Below are 20635 nucleotides of genomic sequence, written 5' to 3' on the forward strand. Positions count from 1 at the left end.
AGTATATTAAAAAGGGATTGCACTCATGCAACTCATCCTCTTTTTCCAAATTAAATCTGCCATTGTACTCACCACTGTGTTTCTGTTACTATAGTGATGAAATCTATGTAGAAATCTATGTAGAAACCCAGAGAAATACTGATTGCTGCATCTCATGTATAATTTTTCACAATCTACCTTCCATTCCTTACTTCCTAAATGGCTATAAAATAGCACCATTTATCATAACAGGTCTGTACACATATATCAATTACAACATTATCAGGAGTCATGCAGAAATAAGTTGGTAGTAGTTATTTTTAAAAGAAGCAAGAAATTAAATTATTTTGTGTTGGTTTTAAGTAAAAATTCTCTACATTAAAGCTACTGTTTTGCTGTGGAGGGTAAAAGTGAAGGACAATTTGACTCTCACTAGAAGCTGAGCAGCTTTATTTTAGGTTAAACTACTTTATATTTAATGAATGTTCTTCTTTTTCTAACAGCAAACATACAGCACGTGGATGTTTCACTTGTCTTTAAGTATTAATTTTTCTCAAGTTCAAATATCCATTATTATCAAATATTTGCCTACTTCTATTAAGCCATTTCAGTATCATTTGTGAATGCAGATATCTCTCAACTCTTTAAATACCTCTCCAAATTCTCCCTCTAAGCACTTTGAAATTTAAGAACTATTTCCATATGTTTTCTTTACAAACGGGTAATACTTTTTGGATTTTCTTCCTCATTTAACAAGCTTTAGATTTTGTGATGGCAACATTTACATTTCTACTTCCTAAAGTTTCTTTTAGCTTGAGGTTTATCTCCCTCCAGCTGCTCTCTAGACGTGAATTTGCTGGGGTTGGAAGTTCTTCAGTTTTCCTACTGATGGGGCAGAGGAGACTCAAACAGCCTTGCTGTGATTCCAGCGGGAAAAATGAGGATTTAATTTCAGACAGGGAAGGAAAAGACATCACCAAAGGTTCTTCACCCTTCCTGTCCAGCAGGGATTGTCTCTTTTCTCCCCATACATTTGAAAGGAGGTGGGACATATCTAAATTCCTGTTTATACCCGAGGGAAATTTCATCAGCACAGCCAGGGGAACCCAGAAAGATGCTTCTCTCACCTTCAACTAAATTTAAAATGTAATGTAATTTGAAATTAGCACTGGAGATGGATGGGAAAGCTATCTCTGTAACTGGTACTAGAGACCCTTTACAGTGTCATTCTTAAATGTGTTTAGAAGCTTAAGTCACATTGATGGCAATGCCATTCTCACTGAAAATCCTATTTGGCATCCACATATTTCTTTGGGGCCATAGATATGTTTTAAATCTCCCCTTGTTATTTGTCTGTTATTTTCCTAAGAATGGAAGGTGCAGATACTTGTACAAAGGAGGTGAACTTTACCCACCTGCATTAAGATCTAAGCTTCAAACAGCTCAAGCTTCATAAAATTAATGCCAGATGGTTTAAGAGCTATATAGGACCTATGACAGACAGACAGCTTGGAGGGAACAAGTGATAATATGAATTTAGTTTGTTCTGTACCTGATATTACTTTGAAGTGGGATAGTGGTAACAATTCTGAAGTCAGAGGGATTAGTAAATCCTTTATAAGTTTAACCTGCAATGAAATTTCCTAATTGAATTTGTGGATAATCTTCCTGATCATCACACATGCATCTTCCACTGAAATCAAACTTTCTGTGCAATGCCCTGTCCAAAGCATCCATGACAGAGCTTAACTTTCTATAGCAACACTTATCAAATTTCGAGCCTAATGAACCAAAGGTTTTGTCAAAAGACAGCATTTTTCCACCAACGCACCAAAGGTAGAGATCTGGTGTTCCACCATGACTTCTTTCCCCCATTCCTTGCAATCCTGCATGCTTTGAAAGAAAACAACTTTAAAGATAGGAGGAAATTGGCAACAAACACAAATTCAACAGAAAATAAAATAGAATTTTTCACAGAATATTGCAGTACTACTTCCCTTGAAAGTTTCTCTTCTACCCGAACCTTCGCCTCAAAGCTGCCAAGGGTTAAATAAAGATGGATTAACAGATTATTTTATTAATCCTGACAATATTTAATGTAGGGAAGGATCCAGCATCCAGATTTTCTGTGTCAAAACAGTGCTCCCATTTTTAATGCATTCTCTTGCTGGAGAGGTACCTTCTTCCATTCCACCCAGAGGTCAGCTGGCTTCCTTGGATTCATCTCATTTTAACTAGTGCAGTATTAGACACCCTAAAAGTGAAATATTATCTGTGATGATTGTATCAGTCCTAACTTCTGTCTTTAATGTTTGATAACTATTTTTTTCTTGTGCAGCCAGTGCTTAAGGCAGAGAAGACATCTTCCTTCTGTCATAAAAAGCTCATCAGCCAGGGTAAGTCAGAAATACTGATCTTTTGAATCAGACTAATCATAAGATCACACTCTCTGTCCTTAAGCAAAACCAAATAAAGAAATGGGAAGAGAAATCCTGGTTCTCGTGCAGGAGAGGAAGGATCCTCTGAAATGGTAGGAGTCCTTCCTTAGAGAGGTGAGCTCCTGCTTTCCCTCCCTGTTTTTGAAGGATAAGAAAACTTATTTTTGTGGGCAGAAGTTTATTATGCTATTTAGCTTCAGGGCCAGAGAATGAGCAGTGTCCTGTTTTTTAGGAGTGCAGACACAGCTGTAAGGACAAAGTCTCTGTCCCATCCCACCAACAGTGGCTTCAGCCAGGGAGGAATTGAGGGTCTCAGGAGTGAATGAATTCTTTCAGGTTTCTCATCTACTCCTTGCCAGTATAATGGTCTGTATATAACTAATATGAATCTCAGAATCACGGAATGGTTGGATTGGAAGGGACCTTAAAGATCATTCAGTTTCAAGCCTCTGCCATGGGCAGGGACACCTTCCACTGTCCCAGGTTGCTCCAAGCCCCTTCCAACCTCATCTTGAACACCTTCAGGGATGGGGCAGCCACAGCTTCTCTGGATAATCTGTTCCAGTTCCTTATCACCCTCACAGTAAAGAATTTCATCCTAATATGTCATCTAAACCTGACCCTTTCAGTTTGAAGCCATTCCCCCTTGTCGCATTACTCCATCCCTTGCCCCAAATCCCTCTCCAGCTCTCTTGGAGCTCTTTAGGCACTGCGAGAGGCTCTAAATCTCCCCAGAGTCTTCTATTCTCTGGGCTGAACAACCCTGGAACATATATATTTATTGTATATAAAATGTGTATATCCCAAACAACTCATATAAGTGAATCTTATATACGCACTGGCATTTCATTTGTATATATTTGCATGTCCATGAACACACACACATAAATTTACACATACATACAGACACACAGAGGTAAAAGACACCAGTTTTCCAGTCTTCTACTCAGCTTCAGTCATAGTCTTTCACTTCACTTTATAGATTCACCCTTGTGTTTTTGGACTGTGCTAAAGCAGAGAATTGAAACTGAGATAATCAGAGAAAATATAAAGGCCAACATCTTTTGTACAGAGTCTGTTATAGTGCAGACATCTCCCTCTGAGAGACTGACAAACACATTTCCCTAAGTGTTTCCCATCCACTCTGTTCAGCTTCACTCCTGATTTTCCGCGAAAGACGCTCAGAAATCCAGGGATGAAACAAGATAGCCGAGAAATGCTCAGCCTGGAGCCTCCCCAGCTGAGGTTCCTGCCTCTCCCAGGAGACCCTGGGCAATCACATCAGCTCCTTGCATGGCTCACAGACACCTCCCTCAACACCCCCAGGTACAAATAGCACAGTTCCTGGAGGAGCAGCATCTCTAGAGTGGTGAGGGATTGCTGCAAGGGGACACTGAGATGATAAAGGCAGGGAGGAGGTTTTCCCAACTATTTCTTTGGAGACAACTGGGCTGAGATAATGCTTCTCTCGCACAGAAAGAAGTGACTCCTTGAACCTTCACTTAGAGGGATGGAAAATAATGTAAGTCCTGTGGTTTACTGCACTTTTCTCATCTTAGAAAAAAAAGGTGGTTTGTGGTAGACTCTTCTATAGGATTCAGTGACCTTTTATTTGCCTAAAAATCATTAAAAAACCTGAGCAGCAATTTTTTTTTCCTGAGTGACATGAAAAAAAATGGAACTGGGGAGGAATGAGTATTAATTTATTCCTTTGCACAGGAGCTTCCCCAAAGTTTTTGACCTGTTTTTTTTCTGAAATAAGTTAACTAGGGTCAAAAATGGAATCTTAGAGGAGTGAACAGGCATATAAGGAAGTTTTTCTTCTTTACATGAATATTGCAGACATATATTTTATATAAAAGATTTTTTCAGATTTTTTGGTTCTAATATTTAATTCAAAGCAAAATACAGAAAAATTCAAATAACCTTAAGTTTTATAACATTACTATTATGCTTAGTAATATTGTTCTGACACAGACTAATATTTGAGAATGTGTTTGGATTTTAAGAATGGATCTTATTTTAAATAGATTTTTTTTTTTGTGAATTCGGCAGAATTTAATCTGTTTTGTTTGTGGAATATGCTGGCCTGTGCTTGGTGATTGCTGTTATCATGATAAACTATGGGGCAAAATTAATAAGTGATTATTAATGGGGAAGTAAATTAAAAAATTATGAGAATATAAATTTTATTGTTAGGTGGCGAATTGGCAATGGAAAAGATGACAGACCTTTTGAAACTCACAGAAACAGGTGTCTCTGGAGAAATGATTTTAAGTTGAATTGGGCTGGTGTTTAAGATGGTGGAAGTGCAACACAAAGTTGTTTTATTAGGGTGATAAACTATGGAGAAAAACAGTACAGAGACCTAAGAAAACCAGCTGCTCTGGAGGTTCCTCCCATGGTACAGGTGCTGCTCCTTTTCCATGTCTCAGAGGTTTTAATACATTTTGGTTTTCTTTGTAATTATTTGGCTTGGTCTGAGATTACTTTCCGTATAGACAAAGAGAATTTGTTTTTTTAATTTGAATTTCTGTAGGATGAAAAGGGGAAATGGTGAAGTCAATAATGAAAAGTGAGGAACCTAACAATGACATTATGTATGTCCTCATTAAATGGCACTATGAAATGAAAATGAACTGACTTCTGATTCAATACATTTTTATTTGTTTAGAAAAGTGTAGAAAACTGTCAGAAAAAATACTGTGTAATTTGAAAATTTCATTAAATTATGGAACTACTAAACCTTTGGCAATCCAAGTTAAAATTTGGATTGTGCATTCAAGTTAAGTTTTCTTAAAAACTGACTGTTAAAAGGTTTTTTCACTGTATTTTATTGACAGGTGATAGGAGTTCTTTCAGGTTTTATTTCATGGAGCACTTGAATTTTATTGTGGTCTCAGGAAAAATATTTCTCTTCCATTTTGTCCTAAGTTTTATCCTCCATATATCCAGCTGCTGAGACCTTTCTGTATCACAATGTACATGATAAAATGAATCTTCAGAATGACAAAATTGCAAGTCTGTGATGCTTTTGGTGCCTTTAGTACTTTCTGTTAATGGTAACAATCCAAAACCCAAACCATGCATTTCACTGAGTTTCCATAGCTTTTGTTTGTAATCAAGTCATGTTAATATGAACTAAAAGTTTATAGAACCAATAATCACCTTAGCCCTTTTTGAAACACAGCTTAAGTGTGGAAAGACAAAAAATCTGATGTACTGTCAGTCAGACCTTTAAAACCCTAAATCTCAAATGGAAAAAACTCAAGTTAACAACTGCAGCAACTCTTCCATGGATGTCCTTAAACTCTTGGATATTGGAGGCAGAGAGCATAGGTCTCTTTCCCTAATGGTAAAGATGATTCAGATTCCCCCTTTGCTTCAAAGCTTGAATATCCATAATATCTGCAGATGGTTCAGTACAGCACTGTAGAAAATAGATGGTTAAAAATCACAATTTGTCCCCCTCCTGACAGCCAAGTGTAACCTGCAGCATGAGCTCCTTCCTTCCACTGTCACCCTTTTGGCAGGACCCAGGATGCCAGGCCTGGTGGAATGAATGAATTTCCCTTTCTACTCCTTTTACTCCTCCTCTTTTCCACTTCAGAGTGCTGAAAAATGAGCAATTCATGCTGTCCTGCCATGCTTCTTAAACCTGCCCCCAGGCCAGGTGATATTTTTTGGGATAGCACTTCTGAATCAACATATATTCCATATTTTATTCATTAGGAGAGGGCTGGGTCCTGACCTGTCTCTTCCCTTTGTTCTGTAAAACCTCTGAGGTTTATTGTTGTCACCTGAGCAGCATCTGCTCAGTCTCCTTGGTGGGACACTGAGAAAAGAGGTTGTTATCTCAGGTCTCTGTGCTGCTGCCACCATGTAAGACCACTGTGTGGAGCATCAATGGACTCAGATATCATCACACCTTAATCACAAATATGTGCAATTTTATTAGTTACACAACTTTCCTGTAAGGCAGCTCCAGCCATAGTCCAGAGCTCTGGGGCTCCTTGGGGTCTTCTCCACTCCCTGGGCTCCTCAGGGAGGTTGGAGGGATCTATGGTCCTGCATCCTGCTGTTGGCTCATGGGGTTTCCAACCAGTATTTCCCTATCTTCTGGTTCTGCCCACTATCCTTAGGGACAGGGATGGGCAGGGAATGCCTGGATAATGATTACTCAGTTCAAACCACATTGTTGCATTTGTTGTTGGCTTTTACAGTCTTGCTCTGGTCACTTTTGAAGGCTTTTGTGCTTCTTGCTGACCAACAGGTTATTTCCATGCTTTGGCTTTCTTTGGGGATACCAAAGCACAGTTAAAGTTCATTGGCTTTTGTTAAAAATCAGCTGATTACATCTAACTCATTCTAACTCCTGCAGCAATGGACTCATCCATGGTCATGGAAAGCTTTTCAGCTCTTTTCTCTCAGATTCAGTTCTGTGCTGCCACAGAGTTTCTGTGCTCCTTCAGTGTTTGCAACTGGCCATTTGACAACTTGTCAATTGACTGCTCAGGCACTTACAGAAAGTGATCTCTGCACAGATTTAAATTATTTATGATGGCAAAGTAGCTGAAAATTAGTGCCCCCTTACCAGGCAAAAGAAAATATGACTTAACGCTTCACTAATTGCTAGGAAGGCTTGTACTGGAAGGAGTCATTAACGAGACAATTCAATATTAGGCAATCATAGAATTTTTATGTGTTCACAGTCTGCTGGTGACTAATGGTGTTTTCCCTGTCCTACCACTGACTGTAGAATCACCAATCCTTGGAAGTCCAGCAGTTGTCCATTAGCAGGGGCAGTGAGAAGAGTAGGTGTAATGGGTGCAAAGAGTTGAATTTGTCTCACTTGACAAATCTCAGGTCATCAATTGTGTTCAACTGGCATTTCATCCTGAAATAAAAGTGAAAAGGGGTCTCAGCAGGCAGCTTGGAAGCTTGTGGAGATGTAGCTGAGTAACTCCAAGATGTCTGCACTGAGGTGAGATGAATACCACCCAGAGGGGCTTTCTGGATGAATGCTAACTACCTTTATCAGATCTTTGTGAATTAGTTTGTGAATATCCACACTGTTTACTACCTTCATTCCCCAGCACTGGGAACTGTAAACTGTAAATCCCACTTTGAAGAGTGGGGATTTATCTCTCACTGGTGAGGAAAATGTGTTACATTTTTTGGCACTGTTCATGTGCCTTAATCTCTGTGTTTACTCATCATTAGCTGCTCTGCATGCACAGTTTTGCTGATTGCAAGGAGGTTTTAGGGTCTGTGTCCCTTGGCAATCGCAGTGGAGCTGCATGGGGTGATGTCAATCAGACCTGGGAGAGGCTCTTTGTAGGCTGCTAGAGAGGAGAGACTAGATGGGCTGAAGAAGGTGTAATATGTGCTTTCCTTACTGGAGGCATTTTGGGGGGTGCCTTTTACCTTTCAAATTAATGAAAGACTGAGACTGTTGGGGTTGTTCATCATGGAGAAGCAAAAGCTCCAGGGAGACCTTAGATCCCCTTCCAGTGCCTGAAGGAGAGCAGGAGAGGGACTTTGGACAAGGAATGGACTGATAGGAAAATGACTTTAACCTGACAGAGGGAAGATTTGGACTCAGTATCAGGAAGAAATTCTTCCCTGTGAGGGTGGGGAGGCCCTGGATCCCTGGGAGTGTCCAAGGCCAGGCTGGACAGGGCTTGGAGCAACCTGGGATAGTGGAAGGTGTCCCTGCCTATGGCAGGGGTGGAAATGGCTGATCTTGAGGATTCCTTCCAACCCCAAACCATTCAATGATTCTATGAATGCAATATTTTCTTTCTTTTTTGTTGTCACAGTTTTGTACAGACTTGTGAGACCAGAGGCAAGGGGCATAAATTAAAGCAACAAGGGGGATCCAAATGGGTTGAGACAGTCAAGTATTGGAACAGGTTGCTCAAAGAGGTTGTGCCAATTCTGTTCTTGGAGATTTGGCTGGATAAAGCCCTAACCTCATGACTGACCTGTTTTGGGGAACCTCCTAGGTTCTCTTTAAACCTGAATTATTCTGTCATTAGAAAGTTACATGTGTTAATATACAAGCGTTCTTTTAATACATATCTGAAGAGCCATTAAGAAACTGTTAGTTTGGTTTGATTAAACCCCCTGCCTCAAAATACACATTTTTGAGGAAAGAATAGAACAGTTCTATGGAATCTTCGATCTGCTGTTATTTACATCTTTTTTTATTCAGTTCTAGAAAAATTTGACTTCTCTGGAAATTCAGATGTAGAAAGATGCAACAAAGCCCAAGTGTAGCATAGTAATGATCTTCCAAGCTAAAGAAAAAAATAAACAAAATGAAATAAGGTAATCCTGGCCACTCTGATCATACTAATTACTTTGGTCATGCTGAACACAGTAATAGTCAACATTTTTTACCTCTTTTTATAATAGATGATGAAGCCATAAAAGCCAATAATTGAGAATAACTTAACTGGGGTTAAATTGGGGTGACTGTAATAGCAATAAAATGAGTGAAAATATCTTTGACAGTAACCTTGTTTCCTGGTCTGTTCACCATGAGTATTCCTAAAGAGGAAAACACATGAGGAAGAAATCATCCTTACTTTGGAAATATATTCAGCTACACATTTTGGTATTTGAGAAATACTTAATAGAAAATAAGTTTGACAGCTGATAGAACAAATCATAACAGCTGATAGAACAAATCATAAAAGCTTGTTTGTTTGTTTGTTTATGTTTTTTAAATTTAAATTATTATTCTTTGATCATGTTCATTTCATTATTGGTGCCTGGTCTTCAGGGATTCCAAGGATAAGAAAACTTTAAATTTTCAAGAGGTATTAAGTATCACAATTTTGTAGATATTTCAAGTCTTTTAAAAAGGCCAAAATGGTACTTTGTTGCTTCTGTGATATAAAGGGCAAAAATGGTTTCGCATTAACATTTTTTTTCTTCTTTAGGTCAAATTGCTCCATTGATACCTGGCCATGTAAAAACTAAATACATCCCAACTGTACTTTGCTCTCTTCCCTGAGACTATGAGTAACAGAAATTATTTTGGGGATATATTTAAAGATGCTTGAATGAATCCAGAACATTTTTTTCCGGATTACTCAATTTCTAATAATTGTTAGATTTTATTCAGCATTAGGCTGAGTAGCTCAGAATCGCCCAGGGATATAGTTTAGCCTTTTGCTCCCTGGCTTGCATGGAAATTTTGCTGCTGACGTGTAAGACAGCAAGCCCAAGACTTGGTTTCCTTTCCTTAATGTTTGAAAAATTAATTTTTCCATAATTGTTTGAAGCAATTTATAAAACCACCAGGAAAGATATCCCTGCCTGCTCTCCAGGTCTGGCCAAGGATCTGCAGGCTCTATATGCACTCCTGATTCCTTCTAATTCCCCATCCTTGGCTTTAGCAGGCAACCTCTTGTTTTCCTAGAATCTCCTCTGCCCTCTAATAGTCTTGAGGGAAAATCATTTGAGAATCAAAGTTTCTTTTCTGGAATTTGCAAGATGGATTAATGGAAGGGAAGAGATAAAACCACAGTGATATCTGCAGCAAAGACAGAATTCGAATGGTGAACCTTTGAGATCAGGTAAACTTTGTATGGAAGTGGAAGGATGGGTATGTTTGGATGATTTGGCAAAAAGCCGAATAAAGTAATTATTGTATTCCCTCTGTGCCTTGCACAGAAATTGCATCTTTTCATGCATCATTCACAGCTCTCATTACTGCTACCACAACATCTAAATTACTCTGAACATCAACAAAACAACCACCACTTTGTGCAGATGAAGACTTGAAAACTTAAGAGTGGATATTATAGTTTTCATTTTTCCCGTAATTCTATGCACAGCTTCCAGACTGTTAAGCTGCTCTTGAAAAGTATAGAATAATGAGTATTCTTGCCTGAATGTCCTATTTCTCTTCCAGAAATGATGCTAATTTGTGCTGGGAGCAAGGATTGCTCCTCATATTCATAATTTCGTGTGCTGCTTTAACGGGAGAGGCAGGCAGACTGCAAAAATGGAGCAATTTCACTGCAGTTAGTTTGTCACTGGCCTCCAGCTGTTGTTCTCACAGCAATGGTTTCCTACAGCTCAGCAATGTGAGGTCAACTGAAATCATGCTGTATCTGGGGAGAAATGAAAAGGCAGGGGAAGATAAAGGCAGTCAGCACACAAAAAAATTGTTTACAAAGTAAAACAAAGCCTCTTGATGCAGGCTGTGTTTTCCTGGGGTGTCTGGGAAGGAAAGGTGGAGAAACAGGTTATCAGGCAGGAGGACATCTTAAACTTTTAGATTAAGCTCTCACTGCTAGTTATGGAGCTTTGAGGACTCTGGAAGGGGTGGTGGGAGGTTCTGAGTGGAAAAACATGACTATGTGCCACTAACATGATCTTTTGTGCTGCTCAGCAGTGATCCACCCAGGGAGAGCCCTCCACCAGGTGGGATCACTGCACAGGGTGTAGGTGAGGCTGCACTGCTCCAGGAGTTCCCTGAACCTTTACTGTGTCTTCCCAGAGGTCATAATGAAAGAAAATATTTTAGAGAAATCTCCTTGTGGAGCATGGACTCAGGTAGTGTTTAGTGGATGGATTCTGCCCAAAACCTGGTCAGATCTCTTCATTAAAAATGCAAAGTGTTCTTCTAGTATATTCTCACTTTTTTGTTTAGTTCTGAAAGGAAGGCATTAAATATTAACTTTGTCAGATCCAGCATTTCTGACCCCCATGTCAGTCAGTACTGACTCTGTGGGTCACAAATTAAATCCTCCAGGATGTTACTCATTCCTATGCTGACTCCACCAGGATGGACTTTCCATCTGCATTTGTCAATTTAATACTTGACCCTCCTTTTGCTGACAGCTTGTACCTATTTGATGTTGCAGTTTGATGGGTTTTACCACCCCATCTGCAAATATTGGGCTGAACCAGAAGAATAGGGTTTTTTTCTAAGCAGCTCAAGAGCGTTTAGGATAATGTGTATCTTAAATGAGGTGCTCCAAATACACTCTTAAGTTTATAGAGGTTTGCTCACATTCTATCAGAGCATATAATTAAAAAAATTATATGAGCAGACTTATCAGTGAAAAAGGTATTGATCATATTCTTTTTTCTTTCTTTTTAACAACTGATGGCTCAGAAAGTTGATGTTCTTAGTCATGCATGGCCAAACAGTTGTTTCATTTCCATAAATTGCCTGTTATGGAATTACTTGACTTCCTTTCTACTTGTTTCTATTATTTGGACAGAATTAGTGACAGAAAGAGAAGCATGAAAAATGGCTGAATTTTTGCTACCGGGAACCAACAACTTCCGTAAGTTCACTCAGGAATCCTTGGCGGCGATCAAAAAGAGAATTGCTGCCCGAAAGAATTCTCGAAGAAATACCATAGAGCAGAAGCCTGAGGAGAAACCACGTCCTCAGCTTGACCTGAAAGCTTTCCAGAAGTTACCAGCTCTCTATGGAAATCCTCCTCCAGACCTCATTGGTGAACCCCTGGAGGATCTTGACCCATACTACAAAGATCATAAGGTTAGAGCCTTCCAAGGTGCTTGGATTTTATTTTTAATTAATTTAATTTAATTTGTTGTATTGCCAAGAAAAAATTCTGGGGATGATCAATCAAAGAGTTTTGCTTATATCCCTTTAGAAAAGCTCTTATCCCTTTCTAGGTTAAAAAATCCATGCAGTTGGCACAGCTGAGTGACACGCTGTAATCTTTAAAATGAAAGCCTAATCTTGAATTATATGAATTAAATAATATGAAATTGATTACCATTTGAATTAAAATGGAAGCAGAAAAAATAAAGTTGGTAAAGAAGGAAAGGGGTTTGAATCAGATCTAAAAGAATTTGTAATGATTTTGTACATTTTCCTAAGTTCCATAGTTTCAAACAATGTCTTTCACTCCATCTCAATGCTTCTGTTCCACTTACAGGTACAACAAATGATACCTAAGCATAAAAATTATTTAAAAACAATTGCTGATGAATCCTTAAAACCTACTGACTCAAACTCCAGTTGTGATGTATTGAATAATATTATTTTCAATAATAGAGAAATGGGAACTAATCCATTGGGAACCATGCTTATTGCCTGGGAGGAGGTTAAATATTGAACTAATTTCTAAAGTCTAAGCGTTTGAGAATCACTGTCAAGAATAGCAAAGGATGACAAAGGTTGCTTTTCTTCCTTGCACCTCTGTATATCCTGACTCAATGAGGAGTTCATTCTATTTTAAGGAAATAATCATAAGCAAGATTAGTTCTGAGCATGGCTCTGCAAATCACAAAATTGAAAAAAGAAATTTGTCCTATGGAATATTTTGCAGCCTGAGAGTTAAAGTTTCATCAGTTTCTGATAAAAGGATAACAAAGTAATGAAGCATTTCCAGTTAAACAGGGTAAAGTGAAATTCAAGGTGTTACAATAGGATATAGCACAAAAAATATGTTCTGTGTTCAACTTCCTGACAAATTCTTGTTTTCTTACTTTTAAAAGGTTTTTATAGTGCTAAACAAGCAGAAAACAATCTACAGATTCACTGCTACACGTGCCCTGTGGATCTTCAGTCCTTTCCATCCAATACGAAGAAGAGCAATTAAAATTTTAATACATTCATATCCTTTTATTGCCTTTATACACTCTTTTTGATTATAAAACCCTACATAATCCTATGCTTTTGGATTTTAGAGCATTGAATTAATTTGGTGTTTTCCTCACTACAGATAGATTCTAATTAGGAATCACCTTAGATATTATTAGTGTTTTGGTGTTCCTGTGATGGTTAGAAATAAATGGTTTGGTGAATATTGGGTTTATTTAGCCTGATTTTCTACAGGTTTGTGTTTTGAGCTCTGATATTGATTTCCTGATGTCTCATAAACAAGCATCTCCTCCTGAAACCTTTCTCAGTGAGAAGATTGATAAGATCCCTATCCCCTTTCACATCTTCTATTTTCCCAAATGTGGGAATTAAATTCAACTCACATGACAAAGCTGATCAACCATTGGCCAGTTTTGAGAGGAAAGGTTGAGATAGACAAGCACACAGAACAAAACACATAATAAAAAACCCCATGCAATTTTAGTTTCTTTGGGAATTAAGATTCAAGAAGTATACATGTGGTATATGAAAGTAAATATTTCCAGGAATGTTGTTGCAGGGAATGCCTTTGGAATATAAAGGTAATATAGATTCCACCTCATATATCAAATTTAGGGCATGGGAATCACAAGTTTCTTGCTCCAGTTTGGCACTGGGGAAAGACACCTGAGCTGTTGCTTGGGGCAGAATCAGACCCAGAGTGGAGTCTGTGGTGTCCCTGTGTGGATTTTGGATTTCCAGCCATCTCCTGGCTCTGCAGTGCTGAGGTAGCTCCAGTGGCTCCAAGGTTGTCATTGTAGCAGCATGCAGACATCCCTGGAAGATTGATGCCACTCCTCTGAGGCTTTCCCTGGGCACAATTTGGGTGACAATGGCATTTCAACATGAGTGGTCCAGCTCCTTGTGACAGCTGGACCATGCCTAGGGATAAAGCCAGGATTTTTTTTTTTTTTTGGATGGAGATGTAGAAGATGGATAATGGCAAAGCTGGAAGTCTTCTCCATAAAATTCCACCCTCTGGATTGCCAAAATGTGTGGTATGACAAGCCATGAGCTCCAGCACCAGAGCCAGGTGCTTGAACTCAAGTGTCAACATGAGGTAGCTGCCCAAATTTCTGTTCTCTGGGCCAGCAGGTCCCAGACAGCACCTGGGAAGCCCCAAGAAGTGGCTAAACATGGGCATCACAACATAAAAAACCATTAATCTATAAAAGAGCATTCAAAGGAAGGCTATGAAAATGGTGAAGGGTCTGGAGGGGAAGCTGAGGAGCAGCTGAGGGTGCTTGGTGGGCTCAGCCTGGAGAAAAGGATGCTGAGGGGAGACTCAGTGTAATCTCAACATTCTCACAAGGGGCAGTGGAGGGGCAGATAGTGATCTGTTCACTCTGCTGACCACTCAAAGGACTCGAGGAAACAGCTGGAGCTGAGCCAGGGCACGTTTAGTTTGGATATCAGGAAAAGTTCTTCACCCAGAGGGTGGTTGGGCACTGAACAGCTCCCCAGGACAGTGGTCACAACTCCAGCCTGACAGAGTTCCAGAAGTGTTCGGACAATGCTCTCAGGCACATGGTGTGACCCTTGGGATGTCCTGCAAAGGGCCTGGAGTTGGCTTTGGTGATCCTGATGGGTTCCTTCCAACTCAGCACATCCTGTGATTCTATGTTCTCGAGTTGTTTGAGATCCCTGCAAGCATCCTGTCAGACTTCATGCTGTCCTTTGGGAGAGAACAGCTTTGCCAGGTCAGAGGCAGGTTTGGGCTCCCTGTGTGATTTGGGCAAGGGTTTAACTTGTATGCAATGAGATGAAATTCAAACTGCATCCTCCCTCCCACTCCTTTTACACGGCTTGCAATGCTTAGAGCAGCAGATCAATACAGAAATCATGAATAACAACAGCAATGTGTTGTCACCTAACAAGGCTCCAAATCAGTGAACACCTCTGCATGCTGTTCTTACACGTGCTCTAAACAAAAGAACCAGATATTAAATCAGTGACTGATGGAATATTTAGTCACATTTCTGAATCCATGTCGTACTCTTTGCCTTCACTCCCATGTCCTACATTATTCACCTGGTTTATCATGGGAACCATTTTAACTAATTGTGTATTCATGGCTCTGACTGAGTCCTCAAAGCCTTCAGCACCTGCATGGAACAGATATGTTGAGTAAGTATCTGTGGGTATGTATATGGCTTAATTATGTAGTTGTATATTTCTTAATTATGTAGTTGTATTGAATTATTGATACTTGCCACTTTCACTCGAGATAGTTTGTGAAAGATTTAAAAGGAAAGTTGCTTGCATTAAGGGTTTTTTTAATTTTTTATTTGAGGAGGCATTTTTGTCTTTAAATCCAATATCTACAATAATTTTGGAGTTGTAGGAGAGGGTAAGTGTGGATTAAGTTCCACTGTGGAACTGGCTTTAAGTCTGTTCTGCTGGTCCAGTTATCCCACTTTCTGAAATTACTCAGTAATTATTTGCTCTCTATCAAGATGCATTTCCCATTGTTACTGATGCTGATTGAGCACATGGGAGTTGCTGTCTTTTAAAATTCTGGCTAATTATATTGAAATGCTGAGTTTTGCTCTAATAAAGTGATCTGTCAGAAGCTCTTGGCCTGCAGGGTGCTATTAGAATGTAAAGCTTTTATCTTCAGGGCTGCCAACACCTGCAAAGTTAAATGACAATAAATCCATGTCTTTATAGTCAGTTTTGAAATGTATAATGCCATGGGTTTGTTGGGGTTTTTTTGTTTGTTTTTTTTTTTTTTTTAGAGAATATTTCAGCTCTCACTTCGGTAAAAAAAAAAAGCTAGAAGAAGAATACTAATAATTCTAACACCTAACACAAAGGAGAAGATTCCCAAATATTTAGTATTGAAAACAGGTTTAAAATGATTTTTTACTGTCTCATGTTAAATGACACTGAAACAGCTTGGAATGGCAAATCCTCATGCAAGCAGGAACAAGAGTCTGCATGGTATTAAAACACATTATCTCCAGAAGATGCTGAGGCACTTCTCTACATGTGAGAGAATTAAAAGTTGGATCAGAGTTGTATCTGCTGTTGGCATCAACTACCATTCAAATGCATTTCAAGAATAATTTCAGAATACCTCTTTCCAAATGAAAAGAGAAGCTCTACGTCCATATAATTTCTTAGTGCATTTGCTGACTACCAAATAAAAGCCTTTTGAATTCTGTAGGGATATCACTGCCTTCTTGAAATTGTAAGTGCACTCAGTTAAGTCCAGAAGAGCTTTTACTGATAATTTTCCATTAATAAGAGTAATTGCCATCTTAAATTGAAATCCCTCTACTCTTGTATTCCTCTAAGTGTTTTAAATATTCTGCAGAGAAGTCAATTCTGTGTGCCCAAAGTAAATAACACTGCAAATCACACGTTCCCTTGGCCACTTGAAACCAGAAGAAGATGCAGATTTTGATCTTTGTTTTAGCTACTAACTAGGAGTTTTGTGTTTCTGAAATAATGGGGACTCACTTGAAAAGGTTTGGAAAAAATGGTTGAATGGCAAATAGTGTGTTATGAGTTGCACCTTAAAAGCCATGCCCAGGTTGCAGTCAGCCACTGTCTCCAGCTCCATATGAAGCAGACACTGATGGAACACACTGAAATCAAGCAGCAATCCCTTAGTTCTCTCCAGCATTTTCTCAGTTTGCTGGCCCAGACATTTAATAGTCTGACTGCCTCTTCCATTAAGCGCTAATACTGCTCTTTCCCTTCGGCACTTTTCTCCCCTCCTCAGATTCACTTTCACTGGCATTTACACTTTTGAATCATTGATAAAAATATTGGCAAGAGGCTTCTGTCTAAATGAATTCACTTTCCTTCGGGATCCCTGGAACTGGTTGGATTTCACCGTTATCATCATGGCGTAAGTGGGAAATATAAAATATGGATTGCTTGCCTTGGCTCTGTGTGCTGGGAGTTCTCATTGCTGGGGTTTAAAAACCAAACCATGGCTCCTAATTGCACCTGAAACTGTCTAGAACGTTGACTTTTCCCCTTGTTTAGCACTCGCTGTATTACAACAGCCTTTTATTCTTTCAAGAAGGGAATAGAGCTGTGCAGAGCAAGATATTCCCAGTGGTGAGTGTATGTGAATGGATGTGTTTGGACTGGTGAAATGTAAGAGCTGGACATAAATACAGACTTACTGATGCCATGAATGAAAATATAATTTTGCAATTAGGTTGGTGGGCAGAGACACCAGTACAGTGGATTAAATTTGGGGTCCATCTCAAAAAATCTTAGTTTAAGCTTAATTTTCTGGCAATCAGCTAGCTTTCTGTGCATTGGTTAAATGCAGCTACAGAAGGGAGATCAAACCAGTTCAGCCAGCGTTTGGAACTTCATATTTTTGGGTGTTACCTTTGTATTTTAAATAAATGGTGTTTGAAGGTGCTTACACAAAAGCAGCTGTGCACAAGCCAGGAGCCACCTCAGAGGGAAACTCTAACAATCAAGGAATGCATTTCTATTTTGTAAGTCTTCCGACAAATCCTTCATAGGTAGGTTTTGTAATACTTAAAATACACCTGGAAGGATTGAAACCCAAGAAAGACCACTGTGAAATAATTGTTCTGTTAACTCTGTTCAACCCATTGACATTTCACATCTGGGCTCTGCAGGTATGTGGGAGCATTCAGTGAACGGGGGAATGTGTCAGTCCTTCGGACTTTCAGGGTTCTGAGAGCTTTAAAAACCATTTCTGTAGTCCCAGGTAAGAAATCTTATTTGCTGAGTATTTTCTCCCACTAACAATTCATTCTTTGCTTCATTCAACCATTGGCTTTTGCCTTTTTTTTTCCTGTATCTTTCACAGATTGCAGACACAGCTGAATTTGTGGACACACACAGTGTCTCAGTTCATTTGTCCCAGTCAGAAAAAAACAAATGTTAGAATCTTGAATATAGTTTATTTTCATTATGCTTTTAAATGTACTGTTAACACTTTAAAATGCCAGTTTTACAGAATGTTCTTTTAGCTGGTCTCTCTGTTATGGTTCCACAGAAATAGCTCTACTATTGAAGAGACTTTACTTTTAATGAACTTAAATCATCTATCTGTGCCAGGAGAGGGTTAGATTGGATATGATCTTCACAAATTACCAGTGTTGGAAGTATAATTTGAATTATACATATTACTCACTGTGGATAAGGAAAACTATACATTCCTGGTTCATCATCTTTGCATGAATATTTCTCAGGGATTAAAGGAGCATCTAAAAATTGTAGGGTCAATGAAACGATGGGAAAAAGTATTTTTCTTGTATTAGTCACTCTCATCCCACCTATACTTGTATTGCAAAATATTTGCCACATGTTATCCTGTAATTCTTGTGCTTTGGCTTCTATGTGTTACTCTAATCAAGTATTACATCTGAATCTCAGTTTGTCATCCTGTTTTTCCTTTTCACATTGTCATTTTAGGACTCAAGATCATTGTAGGGGCTCTTATCCAGTCTGTTAAGAAACTTGCTGATGTGATGATCCTGACTGTTTTCTGCCTGAGTGTCTTTGCCCTCATTGGCCTCCAGCTTTTTAAGGGCAATCTCAGGCAAAAGTGTATCAGGAACACTACAGAGTTTTGTAATAAAACATGGGAAAGTTATGAAAAATTTATTAATGATTCAGGTAATTTTTTTTTCTCCTTAATTCTTCTTTAGATGATGATATAGACACCTATGCATGCATGTATAACCCCTGCTGTGAATTATGTTGATGTTTTGATTGGTATTTTGATGAGTAACTACCTGAAAATAGCCAGAGCATCTTGCAGGCATCCAGGAATGCTCTCCTTCCCTTCATTATAGGAAAAAGCACTCCCAAACTTTCCAGTAACATCCAGATCTGTTTTCCCCAATGACATGACAATAACTGAAACACGCATTAGCTCATTCTCTGTTGTAATTCCCTGAAGTTCACCTTTTACTACAGGCTGAAGAGCCTGTGCATCTTCATTTTCCTGCCCAGTGAGAACTGCTCTTCAGCTTGAAACAGAGGAATTTGCTGAAAAGTCAAATTACTCACTTCTTGACATCAAATATATCTTATTTTATGTCTTATATAAGATATATACAACATACATCTTTCGTGTTTACACCTTGGTTGAGGCTGGTGATGGAACCATAGAGCAGAAATCTGAAAATGCATCAAAGTGCTCTCAGAGGAACAAACTAAGATGCAATTCAGAAGAGCAAAGCCTTGTGCTAAAGGAGAAGCCTCGATATTTGTGAAAAAAACAGACTCAAAATATTCAGTGTATGTGCCAGAAATATGATAAAAGCTTCATCACTGAAGAAAATCTCCCCCAGTGATTTCAGACATAGCAGTAGTTGCACAGGGAGAACTGTTGAAATGCATGAAAAGCCACGCAGGATTGCTGTTTGTCCATCTATGTGGGAGATTTGTTCAGACAGAATTTCTTCAGTAGCTTCACAGTCCAGGGAGAGAAAGTGTAGAAAATATTTTTGAGGAAAAGCTTTTTTTTTTTTTTTTGTTCCTGCACAATGATCACAAATTAGAAGAAACTAATTTACATGTAGAGAATGCTGTAAAAATCATTATTGAAAGCAAAGTTGAAAAGGAACCAAACAGTGAATGGAACACAAGACAAGAGACTATGGATGTGACAAAGTTGGGCTAAAAATTCTGATTTTCTGTGTTGAAGAAACAGGAAGCAAATGGCGTGGACAAAGTAGAGCTCAAGATCATAAAATATCTGTGTTGCTTCACAAGCTTTATGTTGTTCAAATCCTATGCCAAAAGGAATAGGAGACAGGATGTACAGCACTATAAACCCAGTTTTCTGTAAAACTATTTTTTTTTTTAAATGGAACATTTTAGTCCTGATTTTGTGGGAAGTTCCCATCTCCAGCATGGAGAACTATATGTTATTATGATTCTCTGAAGTTCAATCACTGAATCTTCTTAAAAAAACCATTTTTTCAGTTTGCAGGAGTGGAGCTGAGCAAGATCTCAGTGGGAAGTAGCCCAGATAGGGGACTTATTCCTTTATGGAGTATTTACATGCTGGGTAGAGATGATATCAGAGATTCCTGGTGGCTCTGAATCATGCTGATGAGCACAGGAGAGGTTTGAGAAGCACCAGGAAGACATGAGACATCCCTTCTATCTGGGATAATAAATCCACATCTTAATGGAGATAATTAGCTATTAGCCAAAGCTTCTACTTGGATTCTGTTGATAACAGTAACTAATGCTAAGAGAAATAGGGGAAGAGTTCAAAAAGGGTACAGCTCCAGCATCCTAATGGATAAATCTGCATTTCTCAGCCAAGAAGGGTTAGGAGCTGCTGTGTGGCTCAGCAGTCATGGATATTCACGCAGCCAAATACTGTTTCTTCCTCCTCAGAACAGCACTTTGCTCCTTATTGCTCATTGAGAACAAAACTGGTTTATTCCATTCCTAGTGATGTTCACACAGTTTCTTGGAGAGGGGTAAATGCTAAGGGCCAGAGCTGGGCCAGAGTGTGCCAACATCTACCAAACCGTGTCACTGTTGAACTGCTAGCAGAGAGAAGAAGTCCAGGTCCTCAGTGTGGCATAAAAAGAGATTTTATTAA

General features: G+C 38.9%; 1 protein-coding gene across 1 annotated transcript in view; it reads left to right on the forward strand.

The window, feature by feature from the left end:
* Window positions 1-15089: 15089 nt before the first annotated feature.
* The window catches only part of LOC146440752 (sodium channel protein type 5 subunit alpha-like), a 31741-nt gene continuing 26195 nt past the window's right edge, over window positions 15090-20635 (forward strand). The window contains exons 1-4 of the mRNA XM_085050202.1: window positions 15090-15189; window positions 16793-16921; window positions 17679-17770; window positions 18481-18684. Of these exons, the coding sequence (XP_084906328.1) occupies window positions 15104-15189; window positions 16793-16921; window positions 17679-17770; window positions 18481-18684 (511 nt within the window). The 5' untranslated portion in view covers window positions 15090-15103. The remainder of the gene's footprint in view (window positions 15190-16792; window positions 16922-17678; window positions 17771-18480; window positions 18685-20635) is intronic.

Source organism: Lichenostomus cassidix, chromosome 2, assembly GCF_008360975.1.
Source record: "Lichenostomus cassidix isolate B80296 chromosome 2, HeHo_3.0, whole genome shotgun sequence".
Taxonomy (NCBI): Eukaryota; Metazoa; Chordata; class Aves; order Passeriformes; family Meliphagidae; genus Lichenostomus; species Lichenostomus cassidix.